General features: G+C 51.0%; 1 protein-coding gene across 3 annotated transcripts in view; it reads left to right on the top strand.

The window, feature by feature from the left end:
- The window catches only part of KDM4B (lysine demethylase 4B), a 98,031-nt gene extending 92,381 nt beyond the window's left edge, over positions 1–5,650 (top strand). For all 3 annotated transcript variants that reach the window (XM_075444181.1, XM_075444180.1, XM_075444179.1), the window contains 2 exons: positions 2,310–2,402; positions 4,289–5,650. In XM_075444181.1, coding sequence (XP_075300296.1) covers positions 2,310–2,402; positions 4,289–4,474 — 279 coding nt within the window. In that variant the 3' untranslated portion in view covers positions 4,475–5,650. The remainder of the gene's footprint in view (positions 1–2,309; positions 2,403–4,288) is intronic.
- The last annotated feature ends 17,738 nt before the right edge of the window (positions 5,651–23,388 follow it).

Genomic DNA, 23,388 nt, shown 5'->3' with positions numbered 1-23,388 from the left:
AGTAATGGAAGATTTAACCTGGTGCACACTGTTAGTATTTCAGCACAGAAGGTTTTATGAAATGCAGTATGTTCATTTGATTAAATCCTTTTTAAATGGTACCAAGAAGTTGAAAGTTACAGTGATTTGGAAAGTATACTTTGTGCGTATACTTCTGAAAAATACGTGCTGAAATTTGCAAATAATTATTATTTTTAAGAGATTAATGTCTCTGGACAAAAGGCAAAGGAAGTCCCATATCTTGTATTCATTTGAAATAGGGTTCTGGTTTCTATCCTCTCTACGCAGAGCGTTTCATATCCGTCTGCAGAGAGCACAATAATCCACCCTGTCAGTTAACAGCCTTTTGGTGTGTAGAATGGATGTTAACTGCTGCAGAGAAGATGTGATCTGAGGTGACCCTGCTTATGAAGAAGTACAATGTATAGTTCCATAAAGATCTATTGTTATGCATGCTTTCCAGTTTAATCACAGTATAGGAAATTGTCATTGATTTCTCTAAGGTACAATAATTTGAAATAAGCTATTCCACTGATAGTGCCAGCTGACAGAAAAATATGCATGAGGAGTCTGTGTTTTTCAGATCGTGCAGTTACCTATAAGTACAGCTCTTCTCCATGGGGAAAATAGCCTGAACAGCGTGCCATACTGGTTCCCTCTGTAGACACTTTTTCAGTACTTATGGTGCATCTCTTTTATCTGTTTTGGAACAGGATTGTATTGAAAAACACAGGAGCAGTTTTGTTATGAAAGAAGTGTGTTCACAGGAAGAGAGCATGGATTAGCTGTTGCATTTTAAACTGGTCTTCTTTTGCAGTAGCTTCCCAGTTCACATCTCCCAGTCTGTGTTTTGTGTGCGAAGATTTGATGTACATACTTTTTTAAAGAATTGAGCCCAAAACACTGACTTACAACTAGCCCTAATGTCTGTTCCTAGCAGGGGTCTAACCCATATCGGTAATTTGGAACTTAAATAAACAAGGTCCACCCGCTCCGTGATAATTTCAGATGGTGCTGCCCTCAGCTGCCTTTCGACTGGAAGCTGAGCTGGTGCGGTGGAAATGGCAAAGCTGAGCTGGTGCGGTGGAAATGGCAAAGCTGAGCTGGTGCGGTGGAAATGGCAAAGCTGAGCTGGTGCGGTGGAAATGGCAAAGCTGAGCTGGTGCGGTGGAAATGGCAAAGCTGAGCTGGTGCGGTGGAAATGGCAAAGCTGAGCTGGTGCGGTGGAAATGGCAAAGCCGAGCTGGTGCGGTGGAAATGGCAGACAATCTGCTTGTGCCTCGGCTGTTCACTCCGTAACTCGTGTTCCCTGCTGACCCCGTTACGGTAGCGGTGCTCTGTAAAACCAGAGAGCAAACGGGACCGGCAGCATCTTAAACCGCCTCAGCAGGGCTCAGCAGAGCTGACCTCTTGCAGCCTGTTCTCCCACCCGGGTGGGTGCTGCAGCGGACGTGTGCTGCTGGGTGAAGGGACCTCAGCCGGCGTCGCTGAGCTGGCGTCGCTGCCGAGCTGCCGGGCCCGGGCAGCGCCGGAGCAGCCCCGCGGAGCGCAGATGCTTGCTTCCTTCTGCTTTTGTCCGGTCGGGACCCAACGTCCCGTATGAAGCTGTGGTGTGTGTCCCTCTGCGTCATCCAGAAAAGCATAATAACTCTTGGGCAAAGGAAATGAGAATCTCTTAAAAACTTTTAATAGGTTTAACATTTTTATGTGCACGTTTCCCTGGATAAACATTCCTGTAACATCTGATGCATAATTCATGATACAATCGGTGCTTCGCAAGAAAGGTTTGACGGGAGGAGTTACCACCGTTTTTTGTAGCTGGCTGACTGTTTCTTCTTGTTAAAATACAAATGCGTTTCAGTAGCTGGAGTTGTTTCCTTGTGATGTGTGAAAATGCTTCGTTTAAGATGAAAGAAATTCTTATTACCACACTGCCTGAATACAGAGGTGCCTCTTATTGTAAATGAAAAGCTTCTTTTTTTCATGATTTGAATCAAAAATCAGTGGAAATCTCTAGTGTTTAGACTGGGAGGAGGGAGCAGAGGTGCTGGTCCAGCTGTAGTCTAGATATTTTAGGATCCACAGGAGCATTGAAGGGCAGGATAAGACGGGGTGCCTGAGCAGCGCTGAAACCAGCACTTTCTGGGTTCAGGGTCCTTAACGCAGCTTAAGGATGCTCATTCCACAGCAGCTGGAGAGACCTGCAGTGCCAAGAGCAGGGGATCGTCCATGGGAACTGGCCTCTGCCGCTTCCCTGGTGTTCCCAGGTAGAAGCCAAGTTCTTACCTCCTCTTCTGCCTACTCTACAGGTCGAGTTTGAAGATGGTTCCCAACTAATGGTAAAACGTGGTGATATTTACACCTTGGAGGAAGAGCTTCCCAAGAGAGTGAAGTCTCGCCTGGTGGGTATCCAAGTAACAAACAGTAGAATGGCTGTGGCTTGCAGTGCTCACATTCTCTTAGCAGGTTGTTTAGACATTAGGTGAGCACAGTTTCCAGTTTCTGTGGCTGTAAAACCACTTGGCATTCACAAAATATGTAGAGTAGAAGAAATCCTTAATGTAAATGCTCGAGAAGCATTTAAATGATTTTCCCTTTTACATGTTCAGATCTGATTTTTGTTTTCTCTGGTTAAAAAATTGTATTCATATCATTTTACACCATATGAATTTAGTTATATGGACTGTCATTCTGCCTGCATACTGCTTTTCAAAAAAAGTGAGGTGAATTGGTCTATAGCTAAGCGGTTTCTGGAGAACCGATTAGCAACATGGGGCCAAATTTCTCCTATTTCTCAGCAAACAGGAGATTTAGAACATAACTCTTACCTATAAAGCTCTTAATCTAAAAGATCAGGCTGTCTTTTCACTGCATACAATGGAATTATTGAGCGTAGAAAATATGAGGGATTTATTGCATAGCTTTTTTGGTTCCAGACTTGCTGGATGTTTTCAAACTTGGTGCTTTAATTTTTAAAGCCATCTCATTTAAACAAATGATGAGAGTGGTTTCTACACAAATGGCGAATATACAGTTTTCTTCTTCCTTCTAACTGTCTGTTATGTCAGCCACTGCAGGACAGGGACGGATCCACAGAGTTAACCTGTGATAAGGTTGTGGGCTCTTTCACAAGACAAAAACCTTCCCTTAAGAATGTAGGAATTGCTGTGCCATGTTAAGCCAGCGATTCACTGACCCGGTGAATCCGTGGCCACCAGCAGAAGCGTGAGGTGGACATCGTCACAAATAGTCTGGTTCTTCTGCGGAAGAACTGATGGAAATTTGGAGGAAACTTTTGTTTGCTTGTGCTTGAAATCTTCAAGGGTTTTACTGAAAAGCCACTTGTAACGGGCTTTCTGTAATGTAGCTCTGGATGGCATCTCCATCTTGTTGGAGGCTGTTTATCTCAGTAAGACCTCCTGGCATAAATTCTAGAGGTTAATAATAATTTACCTTCTTATCCTTGAAAGACTTTCGGTGGCAAAGCAGCACCCTAGAATGAATTTCTAGGATGTGCACAGTAGTCCACTTTAAGCTTGTCTAATAATAGAGGCAACATATTGGAGCGCTGAAATACAGGAGTTGGAAAGAAAAATATTCTCTGCAGAGGAGACATCAGGCTTTGTAACGCTCCCAGAGAAAGGAGTGCAAGCTGGAAAGTGAATAGAAGGTTTCAAGTCTGGTTGAAAGCTAAGGCTCTGCTCCTGTACTTCCTGCTGCCAGAAGCGTTAGGCTGTGCTGGGTGGGAGTGATGCTCGCGGTGCTTTAATGTACAACAGCGGAACAAAGGAGCAGAGCGAGAGGAGGTAGTAATTTCTGCCAAGAAATGCATCTCACTGGAGAGTGTAAGAGCAGGACAAACAGAAGCAATTGTTTGTGCCGTGATCCCCAAATGCTTTCTTTGGATCTCTTTTTTTTTTAAAGACATTAGGGAAGCCCCAGTTTCCTCTGTGCCTTCTCCTAGGAATGAATAACCTGAAGAGGCAGAGGAGGATAGGAGTAAGCAGAGAATTGGGAAGGCAGCTGCCGAGGTGTAAGATACTCTGAAACAGAAGGCGGCTTGAGGGTTTCTCCTTCCAGTTGGGGTTCAGCAGCCTGGAATTTTTCATTTCAGCCGTGTGCTTTGCATGTTTCGGAGTTTGCATCTTCTACAGAAATACTTGGAACCAGTTTGTTCGCTTGCTGTCCCCGCTGTCTGGTTCGGCGGGCGTGCTCCCTGCTCTGCAGCCGTCTCCGGCCCCGTTGCCCTGCTGTGCCTCTAACGGTTGTCCTTTCGTGTCTCCTGCAGTCCCTCAGCACTGGGGCCCCTCAGGAAGATGTATTTTCGGGAGATGAAGTGAGACCGGCCAAGCGCCCCCGGCTGGGGAATTCCAGAAATCCTGACGAATACGGACAAAACCCGGATTACCTGGCCTTTATGGAGAGCCTGTTGCAGACACAGTACCAGCCTGGAACTCAGAGCAACATGTTTTAACTAGGATTAAATAAAAATATTAAATTAACCCTTTTCAGGCCTTTTCTGGAAAAATAAACACGAAACTGTGGAATAGAAGACCACCCTTGTGCAATAGCCTGCTGTGAATTCTTTCATCTGCTCTTGGTTTGAACTGCGAGAAGATCCTGTCTGGCTGCACGCTACCTCTACTTTGCCAGACGTTGCTGACCAATAGAGTAGGGAGCTTGAAACACCTTCAGACACCATTTCACACAGAGACTTTGGAGGAGTTGGTACTAATGGAGCTTTGTGACCTGCTCCTTTTTATGAGGCTTGGAAAGGGTTAACATTTAACAAAATGACTTTTTAAAATACGTCAAACTCTTTTGTCTTTAAAGGTGCTATTACATTGACTACTGAAGCAGCCTTTGGAATTGTTTTCTGTACATAGACGTCACCTTTGTGAAGTTTTCTATAAATGAGCATTATTAAAAAAAAAAAGGCAAACAAAAATAGGAAAACAGAAGTTTCGACAAAACATTTTTCTAGATTCTGGCTTTAAGACAGAAAATAAACAGAATCCTCCCCTCTCACCCCCAAATGAAATGTGACTAATATTACAGCGGGGAGAGAGCGAGCAAGAGCAGACGTCCTGGAAAGTTCTGGGTTTTTTTTTTTTTGTAAAGAAACACTGTCTTCTTTGGAAGATGGGGAAAGAAGTGTTTCATAGCTGGGATGTTTCTTACCGGTAGTTCTCTTAAAGACATGTGATAGATGTGTGCATTTCTGCCGTGTCACCAGGAAGGGACTTAGGGAAGAAATGGCCAGGTTTTGGTCATTCTTGTCATCTTCCTTCCCCATCTTTGCCATCACAGTTGCGTTCTAGTTAAAAATCAGCATGGCTTTCAGTTACAATACTCCACTCCGTTTTGGCAAGTGTTCTGTTGTTGCTGCTTCTTGTGTTAGTTCCTTTATGAGCCATCCCCCTTCCCCACTGCAGCCTGGAGCATGGAGGGATTGCTCGAGCTCTCTGCTAGGCATGTCTCCCATAGGAACCGGTTTCTTTTCTTTGTCTCTCTCTCTCTCTATTTTTTTTGTGTTGGGTTTATTTTTTTGAGTTGTGCTCCTTACAGTTGTGAGAATCATTCCATGACAGAAGCCTGGGAGGTGTTTGTATGTTTTTCTTTTATTCTATTAAAGAAAAAATTCCCCAAACATCTTTGATTGTTGTGACATCCTTTCTGTAAGTAAGGACTGAGCCTTTGAGATACTCCTGGGGAAGAGGAATGCAAGCCCTTCATTTGATTGGACTCAGGTCACTGAGAGTCGAACGAGCATGAAAGGCAAAAACAAATCCGAAAGTATTGAGTGGGCAGCTCCCACCTGAACACCTGCAAATCGCCTCCGGTCGAAGAGCTGTTACGGAGCAGTGTTTTGTAAAAGAGCCCGAACCCAAACCCTGCTGAAGTCACTGGAAAGTCTTCCACTCTCTTTGGAGCACCTCTGTCAGTTTGGAGGGAAAGCGAAAGGCGGTCCCAGTCTGGAGCTGGGAAGGGGCTGTGGCTTCCACCACGCCGGGCTGAAGTGGGGCAGGGGCACATCGTACCGCTTACCGCAACGCCTTGGCCTGGCAGAAGCCGCGGCGAGACAGCAGAGCTACCCAGAACGCTGTACAGCCATCTTTTCCACTTAATTCCCTGACATTGCTGGACAGAGAGAGACAATATTCCGGGATTTTTAAGCACCTTTGCAAGGTGGTCGTTGTTCTGTGGAGAGGTTTTTAAGCAACGCAATAGCTGGATCTTTAAGGGAATAAGTGGGAAGGATTTGTGGGCCAGCAGATGGTAGATTAGCATCTTAAGAGACTCGATGGGTATTAAACTGTCCTAGTGGAAGAGTGGAGATAGACTAAAGCAATATTTAATTTATTTATTTTGGTGGTGGTTCTCCTGTGAGAGAACCGGAGTTCCCTTTATTTCTGACTGCCTCTGCGACGGGTGATTTTCTCTGTGCGTGCGTCTCAGCGCACGTGTGCACACCTGCGTGTTTGTAAGACGTTTGAAACAGGGTTTTTTTATTTCTGAGTTTTTGGCGTTTTCAATAGATGTCTCCAAGAATAAAAACAAACAGACCAATAAAAGTTTTAAAAATTGGCAAGGTTCTTAAAAGCCTCGGTTGTGACTCCTACATAGCTGTCTCCTGTCGGCTAAGACATGATTTAGAAGAAAACTTGCTTGTATAAAAGAATAAGAATGTTGCCAGACCACAAGAGAAATATTTAAAACAATTGAAAGAGAATTTAAGCAGCAGAGGATGTTTTTTTGGAGGTGGGAGGGGATGGGCGGGATGGGTGAGTGGCTGTGAGCAATGGGAATCTCCTCTGCATGTTGAAATCCTGACACTGTATTCATATGTAGTACCTTTAAAAAATACTATTTATATTGTAAAAACAAAGTTTGTTTCCTCACCCCGTATTCAGATGCTGAGTTTTGTTTAAACGTGAACCTGGAACTGTTGCCCGCCCTTGTTGCAGGGGTTCTCCCTTTTCGTTTGTTTTTAAATCCCTCCTTTTGGTTTAGGAATGACTTGTGCAGATTGTCTGTAGTGACCACACTGATGGCCTCCGGGCATCGGCTATTGAAAAGGAAAGAGGAAATGCACATTCCTACCCTCCCCTTCCTCCGGTGAAACATATTTGTAAGTGTTTGATTATGTGCTATAAAAATAATGATTCCCCCCAATACCCCCCCCCCCCCCCAGATAAAGGATGTGATGTATTTTTTGCATAATTTTTTCTCTGCCTCTAGGCTCGTAATGAATTAAAGGCTGTTGAGCACTTCAGAATTACACTTTTTGGGGGGCTGAAGTCTCTTCATTTCTAAGTTTAAAGTCTTTTGTACTGCAGGAGAAGGTGGCTCCCCGATCTGGTTGGTAAAGCTGAGCCAAGAGAAGCTGAGAGTGAAGAAGAACGTGGTCTCTCCCTTCCTCTCTGCTCACCATGCAGGAGAAGTCGTCTGTCGTCGCACCCCTTCCCAAAATGAAGAACCAAGCTTGCAAGCTGTTTTGCCCACGGTCCAGGATTTGCTCTGGCTGGCTCGCTCATGAGAAATAACCAGAGGTGGTTCTAAAATAACCAGAGATGGTTCTAAAATCCTTTTTTGTAAATCACTAGTTTGCTGCTTCCTTTCTGGAGGCTGCTTCACAACCTTCCAGCAGCCTTTTCTTTCTCGCCCTTGGAGGTCGTGCTGACATTGAACCTCTTCAAATAGCATCTTCCTGAACCTTCGTTTAAACACCTTGATTTCCCATCTGGAGCCCTGATACTTTTCTACAAATTCCTCTCCACTTGTTGCAGCGTGAGGCTAGTGCTGCAGATGGTGTGAAAGGAAAGAGATCTCCAGCTTCCAGTCTTTTGCAGCTTAATAGTTTTTCCTGAGATAATCTGAGGAATTGTACTAGTGGGAAGAAGCTGCTGGCACGAAGTCCGTTGGAATTTAAACCCCCACAAGCTTACCTTTGAATTTAAGGTCTGCTGTATTGCTGTAATAAGAACTAATATAATTTTAAAGATGTCTTAAGAAGCAGTGCGTGCTTCCAAGTAACTGCCTGGATCAGTGATCAAAAGGCGAGGATCAAACCTTCCCGTCGCTCTGTCGCAGCCTCGCAGGGTGGAACAGCCATTTCCACACAACCCCCCCGCAGTCACTGTGGGTTTCTCTTGCTTGCTGAGATAGCTACACTGAAATATAGATGATGTAGGGTTATACGAAATTGTGCCGTGCCCAGGGAGTCCTCAGGGAGACAACGCGGATGCTACAACTGCTGTAGGGAAGAGCTTTGCTTCCTACGCTCTCCTCTGTCTACATACGGTGCCAGGGTGGATGAAAGAGTAGATGAGCACAGCTCGTTAGCCTCTTCTTCTAACCTCTCCATCTTCCTTATCCCTGGAGAGACTGTAGTTGTGTGTATCTTTTAAACCCGTGCAGCTGAGCTACATCACTTACCAAAGCACATTTCGCTTTCCTCCTCTTGCTTTTCCATGTTCTCCGTTTGTGCCTGCTCCATCCTGTGGAGCTCCTGCGGGTTTGGCCTCCTCCGGCCCCGGACGGCGTGTCCACGCCGCGTGGCTGCCCTGCAGCTGCCTCCTGCCTGGCGCTGGCCGCTGGCCCTGCAGTGCTTTGCGTGGAACTTGGCCTTCGACGGACCTGGGCTGCCATGGGAGGGACCAGACGCCGGTGTGCGATGCTTTCTCCTGCGCAGAGGACTGCAGCTGCTTGCGGCTTCGCAAGGTCCAGCTCGCTTGGGCTGGCCAACAGCAGGGTGCCTTCGCACAAGCAGATGTTTTGAAACCTGTAGCATGGAAGCTGAAAAAACTCCCCGAGTCGGTGTCACCAACTGTCGCGTGCACAATGAAGTCGTCGTGTGGTAACTGCTGGCAGCAGCGAGAGGCTGGGGACCAGCAGGCTGCTCGCTCCTGTGCGGAGCCCAGCAGAGACTTCTGCCGTCTGGCTGCAGAGGGGAGCGGTGCGTGGAGGGGCGTGAGCTCCTTGTCTGCTTGGAGAAGGATCTTTAGCTTGGTGAGAAGAAAGGGGGGAGATAATTCCTTTTTTTTCTTTGTAAAGGACAGTATTACTCAGAAGGCTAAAACCAGTAGTATTGGGGTGAAGCTGTTCTGTGCCGGGGCGGGACAGACGGCCCCAGCTCCGTAAAGCTTAATCAGATGGCTGCTGCTTTGTCCTCTGCTGTGTCATGGTTCTCTCACCCCGGACGACTTCTTGTGGCATCTCCCAGCCCTACTGAAACAGTTCTTCTCACAAACGCGTTCCTGCAGCTCTGCAGCGTGCAGATCCACGTCAGCGTGTTCGCACACGGGATGTTGTGGCTTTCCCATCACAGCCTCTCCGGGCTTCCAGCTCCGCTGCGTGTGCACGGGAGCCCATCCCGGGCTTTCTTCCCTCCCTGCTGTGCTTGCTTCTTTCCTTTTTGCTTTCCTTTTGTGACTGTTCGGTTTAGGGAAAGAGCAGATGATGAAAAAGCCTTGTCACACGCTGGAGACATCTGTGCTTTGGCCAGTTTTGCAGAACTTCTATTTCTCGAGGTTATTCTGCGGGGATTTTTCTCTGTTCCTCTTCCCTTGCTGTTCATATTAGTTCTCCGTCAGTAGCTCTCCTTCAGCTTGAACAAATTGCACCAGTTTAATAAAACTACTCGTTAAACAGGTGCAGTTCCCTTCTGGAAAAATGCCCTTGTTTTGGTTGGAGTGGTTTACTCGGGGAGTTTTGGCTTAAGGTAATCAGGAGCCGTTTTAAACTAAAATTTGCTTTGCATCTGGGCATGCTGTTTTAGCTTAATAACAATTTGAGTTGAGCTCGTGGATTTTCTCATGAGGGCACGTCTTCTGTGGTGGTGAGCGTCAGTTTTCCGAGGGCTCGGAGGAGGACGGTGAGAGATCAGCGTGTGGCTTGTGTCAGTTCTCTCTCTGGCTTGAATTTCTTCACAGCACAAGGTGAAGCCTTGCCTGTAGTAGGTTCCTTTGCTGCAGTAGGCAAGTCCTTGTTAGTTTTCTTGTCTGGGCTGCTTTTCCCTGCCCTACGTATAGCTAAATGTGGTCTAAGAAACTTTTTACACCCTTTTTGAAATAATTAAAGTCCTGACCTGCAAACAGACCAAGCTGGGGAGAGCGCGGGTTTGTAGAAGAGCTTTTTCAGGCGTGGGATTGTGCTCGGACAGATCAAAGCAAGGAGCAACACTGTCTGCACGGAGCCTGCCGCGTGCCAGCGCCGTCCCTCTGGCCAGGTAGGTGTGATGGCAGCTGCGCACGGATATTTCCACGCTCTGCCGTCGTCTGCCGCGGTGCTGCCGCTTCCCGGGGCGCTCCCGGGGTGTCTGCCTGCGGGACGCACGGCCACGCCGCGTGGCAAGCACCGCCGGTGACCTGCTGATCTCCCCTGGCATGGGTTTCACGTTTCTTGGCGCGAAGGACAGTTCCTCCCTTTATCTCATTACAGGTTAATGAGGAGACCCTGTGAATGAATTTAACCCTGTGAAATTTAAACAGTGTCTGCTTCGGAGTGCCTGATACGGGCGATACCTGCTGCTGCCCCTTGAGCTTGCCAGCGGGAGTAAAGATGGAAGAAATTACTTGGGACTCCAGCAGCAACACTCGGAATGAGTTCTGGGGGTTCCCAGTTTCCAGCCCGATGTTCAGGTCATCTCTTGCTTCTCGTCCCATGAACAACTGTACTGGCACACGCACCCACACAAGCAAACCAACGTTGGCAAAATACCAAGACTGGAATGAGTTGGAGAAGTGGAGCTAGAATGATTTGGCAGCTTTGATAGCAGAAAAAGATTACTACTTAGTTTACTTGCACAGCAATAGAAGATTACTGGGAGTTAGTTATTTGGCATTAGAGGAGGAAAACAATTAAATTTTTTGTTTCCAAGAGGAAAAGTGTAAAGGTCACTGTGCAAATATTGTTTGCAATTACATAGCCACTTTTCCTGTGGAATAAATCAGAATTTGGCTGTGTTTCAGGACAGTTGACTTTGGCTTACCTCTCTGCCCTAGCCTTGCCATCTCAGATGCCAGCTGCTAATATCCCCCAGCAAATGAGCTCATAGCCAAGCTGTCTCTGCGACAGGAGCGATACCCTCCCCTGTGCCCTAGATCATGGTTTAAAAATAAATAAATGGACAGATCCAGTGCTCATCTGCTTCGTTTAGTGGAGCCATCTCTCGGAAACACAGCAAATTTTCTTTGATTAGGAATGAATGGTCAGTTACCCATGATACAAGCCAAGATGCTGCTGCCGTTTGGAATAGCGGGGATTCATCTGCCTGGCTAAAAAGATCAAATCTGAGTTGACTGTCGCTACAGAAGGGTCACTGGACAATTTTCTACGTGGAGAAGCGATGAGATGGGGAGAAGGGCTGTTGTGCAAGTCCAATTTCCTTGTGTCTCCACTTAGAGCTGAGGTTTATTTCCTTTTTGTTATCTTAATAGCTTGGAGCCACTAGAGAATATCCAGGCCGCAGAAGCGGTGCATCTGATTAATCTGGGATTCGGATATAACACGGAATTAACACTGCAATCCAGTAGCTTTGTGTCCTGTGGTGGGTGATTAGTGTGAGATTTTTGTCAGTGTATAGTGAAAAATCTGCCCAAGTGCAAACGCGTCTGTGAGATCACCCTGCTGAGGGAGGTGTCTGTTTGACAGGAACAATTTATCATTCCATTTTTTGCTACTTCAGAGCACAGACAGTTGGCTGCTTATTAAATGCTATGATTTCTCTCACTTCTGCGATGTTCTCAAATCAAGGACGTGGTCCATTTTGTCCAAATTAATTTCTCTGCAGTTTTTCTCAGTAGTAAGAGATGCCCTCATGGAGTTTTTTTCCGAGCTGGTACTGACATCTTCGAGTCCCCACAACTGTGTGATAAAGCTGGGCAGGGAGCGCCGACGTCGAGCCTCCCGACCCCACTGCGGTTTATGCTTGGAGGTGCTTCCCTTGACTTCGGACCTCATTTATGTTTTTGAAGGATTTAAAACGCTAAGACCAAACTTCACGTCTAGTTACAGTGCTGCGAGAGTCACTGCAGCGTTTCACCCTCAGATTGCCTGCAAGGAGGGGAAACCAACCACCAAGCCATTTCCTCTGGCACGCTGGGTTTTTCCTTACGCGCTTTCCGCTGCAGCCTGGGCTCTCTTGGCCGCTCCTGGTCCTGGACCAGAGCATTTTTAACCTCATGCTCCTACCTCTCCCCGTCACCAAGAGCCCAAGAAAAGGGAACGTCCCCTTGGGTTTCTTTTGTGGAGATGGCAGCGTGATGGGGCCTGCGATGCCGTGTGAATACAGCCTGTCAGCGTCTTGTCACCTCTCTGATGTGCTGCTATTTGCTGCCGTCATCAGCACCCCTGAAAGGCAGCGCTGAACCGTCGCTATTAAGTATAATTGTCATTGTGACAGGTCCATGGTGGGGGAGAAAATTTGTGCCTTTCAGAGCTGTCTCTCCGATAAAGAGCAACAGTGAAATCAGAAATTAATCCCCTGGCACAAGACTGATGCGGGGACTGGGGGGTCGGGGCAGGGGCTGCGCTCCCCTCGCCTTCAGCTGGGGTCTGCGGAGCCACGGCCGCTCCGGGGCCGCGGACGCGTTTTCCTCCCTAATCTCCTCTTCCAGTCGAGAAAGGCAGAGCTTTAACCTTTATGTCGTTTGCTCCTCTCCACAGATCTGCCCACCTGGGATGTGTTGTGTTCCCTTGAGGGACCCCCACGCCTGCACGGACCCCCCAGCTCTGCGTGGGGCAGGGACGGCTTCCCGGCGAGCCTGGGACGGCCAGGCAGCTGAGCTGGACCCACAGAGAAGGTGCCCCGCACCGCTCCGCCACGGGTAAGTGAACTCCCCCCTGCCCACTGAGCTCTTGGGGGATCCCTCTTGGTCGCATCTGGTGGATGTTCCTCACTGAAGAGCTGGAGGAGCCCGTCCTCCTCTGGGGAGCTGGATGGAGCCTCTTCCCTCCCAGCACGGCTGTGCGACCTCAGACGATGGCGTTGAGTCGAAGGCAAATTGCTACGAGCTCTTGGTAGCGCCAGCACTAATGGTCCCTTACAACCCTCGTTTCAATCTGTTGCCACGTGAGGAAAGTAGTACGGAAGTGTCTCATGATCTTGGACATCAGATGTATTTTGGAGACGAGGTTTGATGAAATTCAATTTCTCTGTTGGTTTTCCTCTCCCAGCTTCTGCCTGGATACAGCTGAGCACAAAAAAAAAAAACCCTTTGCAGCTGAGAAGTTTTTATAATTGCACCAAGATCTCTAAAACAGTCTCTCCTAAAATATGCAGGCTTAGTCACCAGTGCGAAGGAGCAGCGAACGTGGCCGATTTGGGAGCTGAGTGCCGACACAAATGCGCAAAACGCCTCCGGCACCGCACCTGGGACCCGGAGCCCCGTCAGCGCAGGGCTGCAGACGAGAATAAAATCCGCTGCGGGGAGGCCCCGCCGAGCTCCGGAGCACGCCGGGCTGCCTGCCCCGAGAGCTGCCGTGTCCCCACGTAGCTTCCCGACGCCGACGTCTGTCCTGCCATTGCCTTCTGCCTTAGGTACAGCTTCTCGCTCCTCTGTGCCTCGGTTCCTAAGCCTGGGTGGTGATGGTTGCAACCCCGCCGTCCTCTTCCTTCTTATTTTTATGCCAGTTCTCAGTAGGGGAAGTTTCTTCTTTTGAACAGCTTTGCTTTCAGTTTAACAACTCTTTGCTTTCCTGTAGGAAACTGCAAATAGGTTCTCCAGCTGCTTTATTCCTACACCAGGTTAAATTCGTTCCTTGGCACTCGACTGCACCGGGGTGGGTGAGGAGGAGGAAGATGCCTGCCAGGAGCAGGCTTTTGGTGCTGAAGAGCTCCTTCGAGCTCCTGGTATTCCCCTTAGGGCTTCCTCCAGTCCAGAGCAAGGGAGAAAAGTGTTAAACTCAAGATAGTGGAATCCAGCACAATATTTTGCACTTGTTTTTTATTTCAGGGTTTTCATGATTTATTAACTCCGAAGTAAATCAGGGAAACTTGTTGAATGGCTTTTTTGTATTAGAGTAGCGTCCTGCATACACGCAGGATTACGACCGTGTGATACAGGGCCAGGCTCGTGCCCGGGGAATGGCGCTGCATTCCCATCTCTGCTGGGGAGATGCTGCAGCTCAGCCCAGCACACAGCGACAAAGGACGGCGCTGAAAGGAACGGGAACATGTGGCTGCCGTGCCGGGTGTAATTATCAGCCTTCTGGGTCCTTTGTTTTAGCGACGCAGCGGACAAAGAAGTAATAAAGCATCACTGAAAACTTGAGGCAGTTTGCGACTGCGACCGTGGTAGTGGTTACTCTTACAGAAGGATTTGAAGTTGACAATTTCAGGGTAAATTTGGAGCAAGAAGAAAGAGCATTACGTGGTGTTGCTGTGCCGCTTTGCCGCTGCCTGCTCGTGGTGACACGCGCCCAGCGGTAGGGTGGAATGAGATTAGGGATGGGTAGACTTGTTCGGAATGCTTAATTTCTTTAAAGCGATTATTTGCTTCCAAATCATCTCTGCTGTGCTCTGAATGTACACTGAGCCTCCAAAGAGGTGGATGAGCTCAGAAGAAAACAAAATAAAGCAGTGAATTTTTTTGGCATCTGAAATGTTTCACAAGTCGGATGCCGTCTCTGATGTCAGGAGCTGAGGTGTGCCAGCTGAGCTGGGTGCCCTGGGTGCCCAGAAGGCCAATGGGATCCTGGGGTGCATCCAGAGGAGCGTGGCCAGCAGGTCAGGGAGGTTCTCCTCCCCCTCTACTCTGTCCTGGTGAGGCCCCATCTGGAGTACTGTGTCCAGTGCTGGGCTCCCCACTTCAAGAAAGATGAGGAGCTACTGGAGAGAGTCCAGTGGAGGGCTGCGAGGATGAGGAGGGGACTGGAGTATCTCTCCTACGAGGAGAGGCTGAGGGAGCTGGGCTTGTTCAGCCTGGAGAAGAGAAGGCTGAGAGGGGACCTTAGAAATGCCTCTAAATATCTGCAGGGTGGGGGTCAGGAGGACGGGGCCAGGCTCTTTCCAGTGGTGCCCAGCGACAGGACAAGGGGCAACGGGCACAAACTGGAGCAGAGGAAGCTCCATCTGAACCCGAGGAAGAACTTCTTCCCTCTGAGGGTGACGGAGCCCTGGCCCAGGCTGCCCAGGGAGGCTGTGGAGTCTCCTTCTCTGGAGATATTCCAGCCCCGCCTGGCCGCGGTGCTGTGCAGCCTGCTGTGGGTGACCCTGCTTGGGCAGGGGGGTGGGCTGGGTGACCCCAGAGGTCCCTTCCAACCCCAACATTCTGTGAGTCTGTGTAAAGGCAGCTTGGGCGCAGATCCAGCAGCCCCCCCCCCAGGAAAGGCCCATGAGAGGGACATCCAATGCACAGCCGAGGCTGCATCCCGCTGCCACCAGAGCTCTCCGAGAGAGAAACCATTTTCGATGGGTTAAAAAAAAAAAAAGTAGTTAAATTAAAATCTCTCCTTTGACGTCTCGGAGGGAGCTGACGTTCGCTCTGCATCCCACTGTGGGAAGGATCTGGGGGTGGCGAGAGCCGGCTCCCACCACCGGCAGCGAGCGGCCGAGGACCCAGCGCTGAGCAGGGCCCCGGGACGTCCGCGGGCAGGAGCTGTGGTCGGGCAGCGTCGCCCACCAACCCCAACCAGGGCGCGGGGAGTTGCTGCCGTCCCCCCCCTGAGCCAAGGGAGCAGACAAAAGCCACCACGATCTGATAATGAAATCTGTTTGGAACAGCTGTCTGCTGACAAGTATAATAAACTGTATTAATGGTGTCATTATTATTCCCTAATTAAAAGCTAATAACGAAGAGTTAATTGCCTTTAAAAGATGAAGCAGTACTATGGCAGGGATTTATCTCTGTTTTTCTTTGCTTGCCTGGCTGTGCTGATATTTTCAGGCTAATTAATTGAATCAAATCTACTAAAAACTAATAATCTCTCTGTGTCGATTCAAGCAATTGAATGAAAAGGTGTTCGCTGTGTGCTGGGTTTAAAAATATATATATGTGTGTGTGCCCTTTGCAGCTGGTTACCCCGGGTGAGGAGCGTCAGCAGGGCTGAGCGTGGCAGAGTTCAGAGGCTCTCGGTGGCAAAACGTTCTGATGGGGAGAACTTTCCCCTGGTGCTCGCAGGGAACCGGAGCACCTCGGGAGTCCCGCTGCCTCGGTGGCGATGGACGCGGAGCACCCGCAGCCTCAAGAAAGGGATTTTATCCGGACGTGGCAAAAAAATCAACCACGGCTCTCCCGAGGTTTTTCTCTGCAGGTGTTGATGAAGATTTTTGCGGGCGGTGCCGGATGAGGCGTTGTGGCAGGATCTGATTTGTTTCCATCCGATGGGCGAGAAGCCGTCCGCAACCCAAGGGCTGGGGCTGTTTGCTGCCGCCCCTCGTCCCCCCCGTCACGGCCGCCCTGCGTGGGGCTGCGCCCCGGGGTGCGGACGCGGAGCGGAGCGTGGCCCCCCCGGGCCTGCCCCCAGGAGCAGGGTCACGCCTCGGCACCCCCCTGCGCAGCTCCCGCCAGCTGGGCCGTGCTCGTGCAGAGGAACCAAATGTTCGCTTCGCGAGTTCGCTCTATCAGTGTTCATCTGCTGTGGGGAGTAATTTTATTCAAGTTCCCCAAAGAGCAAACTGTAAATTCATTAGTGCCTGTTTTGGACCGCACCCTCCCTCATTTTGGGTAAAAAAGAGATTAGAAGTCATCTGGGCTCCGTGATAATTAAAAAGAAGATGCTCAAACATAATTCTTAATTAAACAGTAATGAGATAAGAACTTGTGTAGTCTGCTTTTAGTCTGTTGGAAAGATGCAGAGGTTCCCGTTGTAATTACGTGATTTATGATCTTCCACACAAAGATGTAATTAGGTTTTTTTTCCCCCCCTTTTAAAATTTAAGCATTATTTAGATAAAAAATTGCGCAGCAATTTGAATTTGCTTTTCCTGGTGGAACAGTAATTTGGTTTGATTTATCTTTAGGTTTCAACCTGAAAGATTCCCCCGTAGCTACGAGGTGATATCCTAAAATACAGGACCCCCCCCATCACCCCCCCAAGGCTGAGAGCCCCGAGGAGGGGGGGCAGGCTGGAGGGTGCGGTGGGAGAGGGCACGTGAGACGTTTGAGGCCGAGACGTTGTGAAAGCGTTTCCTCCTGCTTCCAGAGGTGAAATTTGTGTTTCCAGGTGACACCTGTGGAAATTTCTGTTTCCAGATGAGACCCATCTGCCGCGCTGCTCAGACCGTGGATGGCTTGGTCTGGCCTCTGGTCTTCTGCGCGGAGACGGAGCGAGCCCGCAGCGAGCTGCTGCAAACCATCCCCAGGGAGTCTGAACGCGTCGTGGATTTATATAAATATTAAACCCACGAGTCTGCTTTTGAAGCTCTGCTCTCTTGGACGAGCGTTGCCCCGGAGCTCTCGTCTTTTTGTCCCAAATTCCAGGTCCCGTTTCGCCGCGGTATGGACCATGCACACCACCCAAGGTGGCGAATCCACCCCACTGGCACAGGAGACAAGGGCAGAGTGGCTGGAGATCAGATTGGCGCCTGGAGGAGAGTCGGCGTGGAAACCAGTGAGACGAGCGCCGGGTCTCGCCCGTGGAAGAAATGTCCAGGTTGGAGGAACAGGACTTCTAGATCCTGCTCATTCACCAGAGTAATGCTAAACAGCCCTTAGTAAAAATAAAATAACTGAAGCCCAAATCTCTGTGCTTTCTGCGGCTTTTGCGGAGATTTAGCTTGAAATGGCAGGGCCTGGGGCCGAGGTGTTCATTGTGGAAACGCAGAGCGGGGTTTGGCCCGCGGCCCGTTGCTGGTCCGAGGCTGTTTGAAGGAAGGAATTTCTCATATATTGCATCGTCCGATGGGTCGTGAGGTCCCACAGCCCGCTCTCCTTGGCGGGGGCACGGAGGGTTTGTAAAGACCCCCCTCCCTGCTCCCGGCTCCTCGTTCACCGCCGCAGCCCTGGGGTTTCGTCAGCCGCTTCTGGCGCTTCCTTGGCTTGGCTACGAGCTTCGGTTGCAGCGAGTGCCTGGTCACCTTTGAGCCCTGCTCTGTGGTGGGGACAGGGAGAGGTCCCTCCTTTCCTCATGAACCCCAGAGCATCTCCACCTGGTGCCTGGTCACCTTTGAGCCCTGCTCTGCGGGAGGGACAGGGACAGGGAGATGTCCCTCCTTTCCTCGTGAACCCAGAGCATCTCCACCTGGTGACTGGTCACCTTTGAGCCCTGCTCTGCGGGAGGAGAGGTCCCTCCTTTCCTCATGAACCCAGAACATCTCCACCTGGCAGACACACACGCACCTGAGCAGCATCTGCTGACCGTACCAGGCCCCAGAGCCAAGAACAGGAGGGTCAGCCATCCATCTTCTTTGATTTTGGAAGTGCGTTCTTCTGGGAATTGTATTCCAAAACATTTTCAAGACCCTTTCTTTTGTGTGACAGCCATAGCAGATGTTCTCTTTGCTTCTCTTTCAGGTAAAGAAGCAGAGAAGAACAGGACTTCTGCTGTTAGTGGCCGGGAAGGGGCCGCTCAGTGCCACCCAGCTGCTTTGCTGCCCAAATCACACACCTGATGCCACTTTCTACTCCTGCTTTGCTCCTGCTCGCTGTGGGGCGGGGGCTCAGCCTCACCGTCAGCTTCACCCTCCCTGGGGACGGAGGTTGGCTGCTCCGGGTGAGGGCTTTGTGGCGTGAGACGTGGTGGATCTGCAGCTACAGGTACTACGGGTTTCCTCGCAGTAGTCCTCCCACCTTGTTCAATGTTGGGCTTACTCTCTTCTCCCTCCTCCATCTTCTCCCTCCTCCATCTTCTCCCAAGGTGTTTCTGCCTTCCCGCTGGTGTGGGAGGGCTGGGGGTTGGGATGTCGGGGTCTGGGGGGTGGGCTCTGTCCTGGCGGTGGTGGTGGCCCAGTGGCAGCCGGGGAGGACCCCAGGGCAAGCTCAAGGCAGGAGGATCTGCTGGGAACCGGCGTGGCTCGGCACCGCTGGCCCAGCCTGCGTCTGGTGGCCCCCAGGACGCTGGCATCGCTTCTCCGAAGCTTCAGCTGCGACAGCAACTCTGCAGCATCTCCCCAAGCCCTAAAAATGTCCAGTGGGGAGTATCTGCACGGCCCACGGGGGTGTTTTTTTTAATTGTTTGCATTTTTTTTGGTCATTTGCACTGTATTTCTGGCTGTGTGACTCAGCGAGGCGCCGCGTGCCTCGACTGTCGTCACCGGGCCGGTCCGTGGGAAGGATTTGCGCCTCACCCCCCAGGCAGATGCTCAGTGAGCTTCATTTCGTTGCAGTGATTTGAAGGAAGTGCAGATGGATGCGTGTTATCCCAAAATTTCACCCTCTCTTCCTCCGCCACGTTTTAGGAGAACGCGTGTCGATCTCTGCTGCGTCCTCTCCTGTCTGTTCAGTGTAGCGGTATGGAAAATGTTCTTTCAGCTTTGTCTGTTTTTCAGTGATTGTGTGGATTAACAGAGCGGGCAGAAGGCCTCTGCCGCTGTCGAGCTTGGTGTCGCGACGTCCTTGTGGAAGCCTCGTGGCTGCGGGTTGCTGGCGAGCTCCCGAGGGTCTCTGCTTCCGACAGTGACGCCGGAGGTGCCAGCTCTGTCCTGCTGGGTTAGCAGCTGCGGGGGCTGGAACCTAGTGGAGATGCCTTCAGGACGTCTGCCCTCGGTGAGACGCCTTGACACGACTGTGCCCTGAGGAGCTGTGTTAGAAAGCCGTGGTCAGGTTTGATGAAGAAAAGTCCCTTTGGTCTCTGGCAGAAGTGAGTGAGGCTGCTGTAAGGGGCTGAGTTAAAACTGGGAGCCACAAACGCACGTGTCCCCTGGCCTGCCTTGCCCGTCCCTTGCTGTTGTCTGGCGTTGGCCAAGGAGAGGGAAGGAGGTTGCTGGGGTCTGGTCCCGGTGCTACCGTCAGGGTGAGGAGCGGCTGAAGCCGAACCAGGAGCTCCTGAGGGAAACCAGACCCAAAGGTTTGAGATGGGGCAAATCCCCTGCGCAGCGAAGGTCTCGCAGCTCCCCACTCCCCGCCCCGGTCTTCAGAAGTGGGACATCTCCGTGGTTCAGTGGTCGGTCCTGGCAGGGCAGGGACTCGAGCGGAGCCTGGGAGCTCTGCGGCCCTGCGGCCGTGCAGCTGGAGCTGGCGGCATTGGTCCTCCGGGCATCTCCGCAGAGCATGGGGAGGCACCGGCACCCCCTGCTCCTCCTGAGGCTGAACACACGGACAGACGCCTCCCGAGCCTTCATCGGGGCATTGGCTGCTCCGAAAAAAAATATGTAGATATTTATAGTAAATATTTATATATAAATATATAATAACATATTATATTTATATGTACAATATATTATATTTATATATAAGTAGATATTATTTAATATATATTATAGTGATATATAAATATATTATGAATATAAATATATTATATTTTCTACTAGTGTATTAATATATAAATATAAAAATATAATCTATTTATATTAGATATACAAATATATATTTATATATAAATATACAAAAATATAATTTATATTTATATAAAAATATATTATAATATATTTTTATATGAAAAGATATAGAAAGACTCTGGCTCATTCCCTGTTCACAGAAATCCACGCCGTGGGGCTGCTGGTTCTTCTGCTGGGGAGTGCTTGGCTCTCCCAGGCAGAAAGAGATGGGAGCTGGTTCCCGGGGAAGTGCAACCTGAACGAGGAGTGTTCAGCAATTTCCTGGACAACACCTTACCTGCAGCGCAGGCAGAAGGTTTTGTGTTTAAAGAAAAGAGATTTTTTTTTTTAATCGTTTGGACACAGTTTTTTTTGAAGGGGGGTTTATTATCCCCAGTAAGCCTGGGATAAAGCCCTTGTGTAACCCGTTAATCTCGGGTCGCCATCTGCGTGCGCCGCGTGCCTGTCCGTGCGCGTCGCCGTGCGCGTCGCCGTGTGCATCCCCAGCTGGCTGCAGCCCCCGGCGCTCTCCGTCAGGGATCTCTTTGGTGACTGGGAAGGAGCTGTGCGTGTCGGTGTCTCGAGAGATAAGGGCGTGATGAGATGGCAGCGTCGGGGTTTGATCTCTGTACGATAGCGAAGGGACCCGGAGTTACCGCTCAGCGTGGCGATGGATGGCGCGAACGCGGAGACGGGAAAACCGGGCGGACTGAGGATGGACGGGGACGCGGGACGGAACGCAGCGCTGCTGTGCGGGCTGCTGCCATCCTCCTGGCTGTGAAGCAATCCAGTGGTGTGATTTTATTGTGATTATTTAACGCAAGTGCAAGAGGCAGGCGCGGCTGCGTGCGAGGTGAAGCTGAGAGCCATCGCCGCCACCTTTGTGGCTGCGTGGTTGTGCCCTGGCCGGTCACCGGGACGGCGTTTGCTTCACCTCCCTCAGAGTCCTGTGCTCTTTGCCTGCTGTATGCTGAAGGTGGCTTTAACACACGACCCCCCTGCGCCGCAGAGAGGTTTCTCGGGGCAGTCAGCGCTGAGGGGCTGTGCCTGGCCGCTGGCCTTCCTCACGCCATGGCTGGGAGGTGAGGCCGTCGCCTTTCCGAGGCTGGTGACCACCTCCTGCGCCAGCGCTGACGGGGAATTGCAGGGCGAGAGAAAGCACCGCTGGCGACTCAGACTTGGGGCTGAGAGGTCGGCGTGTGCAGAGCCAGCCCAACGCCAGCGTCCCCACAGAATCCCAGAATGGTGGGGGTTGGCAGGGCCCTCTGGGGGTCACCCAGCCCAACCCCCTGCCCAAGCAGGGTCACCCAGAGCAGGCTGCACAGCACCATGTCCAGGCGGGGCTGGAATATCTCCAGAGAAGGAGACTCCACAGCCTCCCTGGGCAGCCTGGGCCAGGGCTCCGTCACCCTCAGAGGGAAGAAGTTCTTCCTCGGGTTCAGCTGGAGCTTCCTGTGCATCAGTTTGTGCCCGTTGCCCCTTGTCCTGTCGCTGGGCACCACTGAACAGAGTCTAGCCCCGTCCTCCTGACCCGCACCCTGCAGATATTTAGAGGCATTTCTAAGGTCCCCTCTCAGCTTTCTCTTCTCCAGGCTGAACAAGCCCAGATCCCTCAGCCTCTCCTCGTAGGAGAGATGTTCCAGTCCCCTCATCATCCTCGCAGCCCTCCGCTGGGCTCTCTCCAGTAGCTCCTCATCTTTCTTGAAGTGGGGAGCCCAGCACTGGACACAGTACTCCAGATGGGGCCTCACCAGGACAGAGTAGAGGGGGAGGAGAACCTCCCTGACCTGCTGGCCACACTCCTCCTAATGCACCCCAGGATCCCATTGGCCTTCTTGGCACCCAGGGCACCTCCGCTTCGGCAGAGTTGGGTTTGGTGACGGGGCTGAGGGCCCGGGCAGTGGTTCTGTCCCCGCCCAGCCACCGATGCCTGGCAGCCCACAGGGAGAGCGGCTGGGCCATCTCCCTTCCGCACCCTTGGGTGCCATGCCGGTGTCCGAGGACTGTCCTTGGAGTCCCTGTGTCAAAGCTGTCAGGCTTTCTGCGTGCCGATGTGAGTTGGGTTTGGCTCGAGAGCAAGGTGCTGGGCTTGACGGGAGGAGCAGCAGCGACCGCGTGGCTCGGGGACGGCTCTGGGAGCTGGCGCTGGGCGAGCGGAGCGTGGTCCGGGAGCGGGAGGGATGGGAGCAGTGGGTGGGGGTGGGGGTGGGCTTTTCCTTCAGACCCTGCAGAAGCGACTGAAGCTTGGGTGCGAGGAGGGAAGGCTGTGGGGTGCAGCTTCTGTCGTGGGGTTTGCTTCTGAAGGGGGAGGGGGGTCTTGGTGTGGGCACAGAGATGGGGCGGTGGTGTGGCTGCTCTGACGCCGCAGTAGCAGTGACCGGACTCGGGCTGGTTTCCTCCCTGGGAAATGTGGGAGCAGGCTCCCCGTGTCCCTTTCCCAGCGCATGAACCTGTTCAGATAGTGAGACAATTTACTCGGCGCCTACAAGGGTATTTACTTTTTCCATTTCCATTCTACATCTGTTCAGTTACTGCCTTGGAGTTTGCAACTCTCTTACTGAGGAGAAGGAATTGATTTCTCGTCCTGCTTCTCTTGGTGTAATTAAAGCACATGGCAACATGAAGCATTTCTCCTGGCCTGGGAACGGGGTTGTCACTTGGGTAATGCTGTGAACCAAGACAGGCTTTGCCTTTTCCTCTGGAATGTAAATTATGGTTACATCTACTTTAAAGTCTGTGCTCTGCTGCAGGGGACCGGAGGGGCCCTTGGCTGAGGTTCGTGCGGAGGCGTGGGGGCTCTCGCTGATCGATCCCGCAGGCCCAGGCCGTCGCGGATGCCGTCTGGTGCCCGAGCTGGTTTTGCCCAGCGTGGTGTAAATGAGAAGTGGGATGACCCTGCTCCCCCCAAGCCCCGCAGAAGGGCTCTCTCCTGCCGAGCGCTGGCTCTGCCGCTGCGAGGGGAGCCCCGG

Source organism: Opisthocomus hoazin, chromosome 27, assembly GCF_030867145.1.
Source record: "Opisthocomus hoazin isolate bOpiHoa1 chromosome 27, bOpiHoa1.hap1, whole genome shotgun sequence".
NCBI classification, from domain to species: Eukaryota; Metazoa; Chordata; class Aves; order Opisthocomiformes; family Opisthocomidae; genus Opisthocomus; species Opisthocomus hoazin.
The sequence above is the reverse complement of the archived record's forward strand: the minus strand, read 5'-3'. Positions and strand labels throughout refer to the sequence as shown.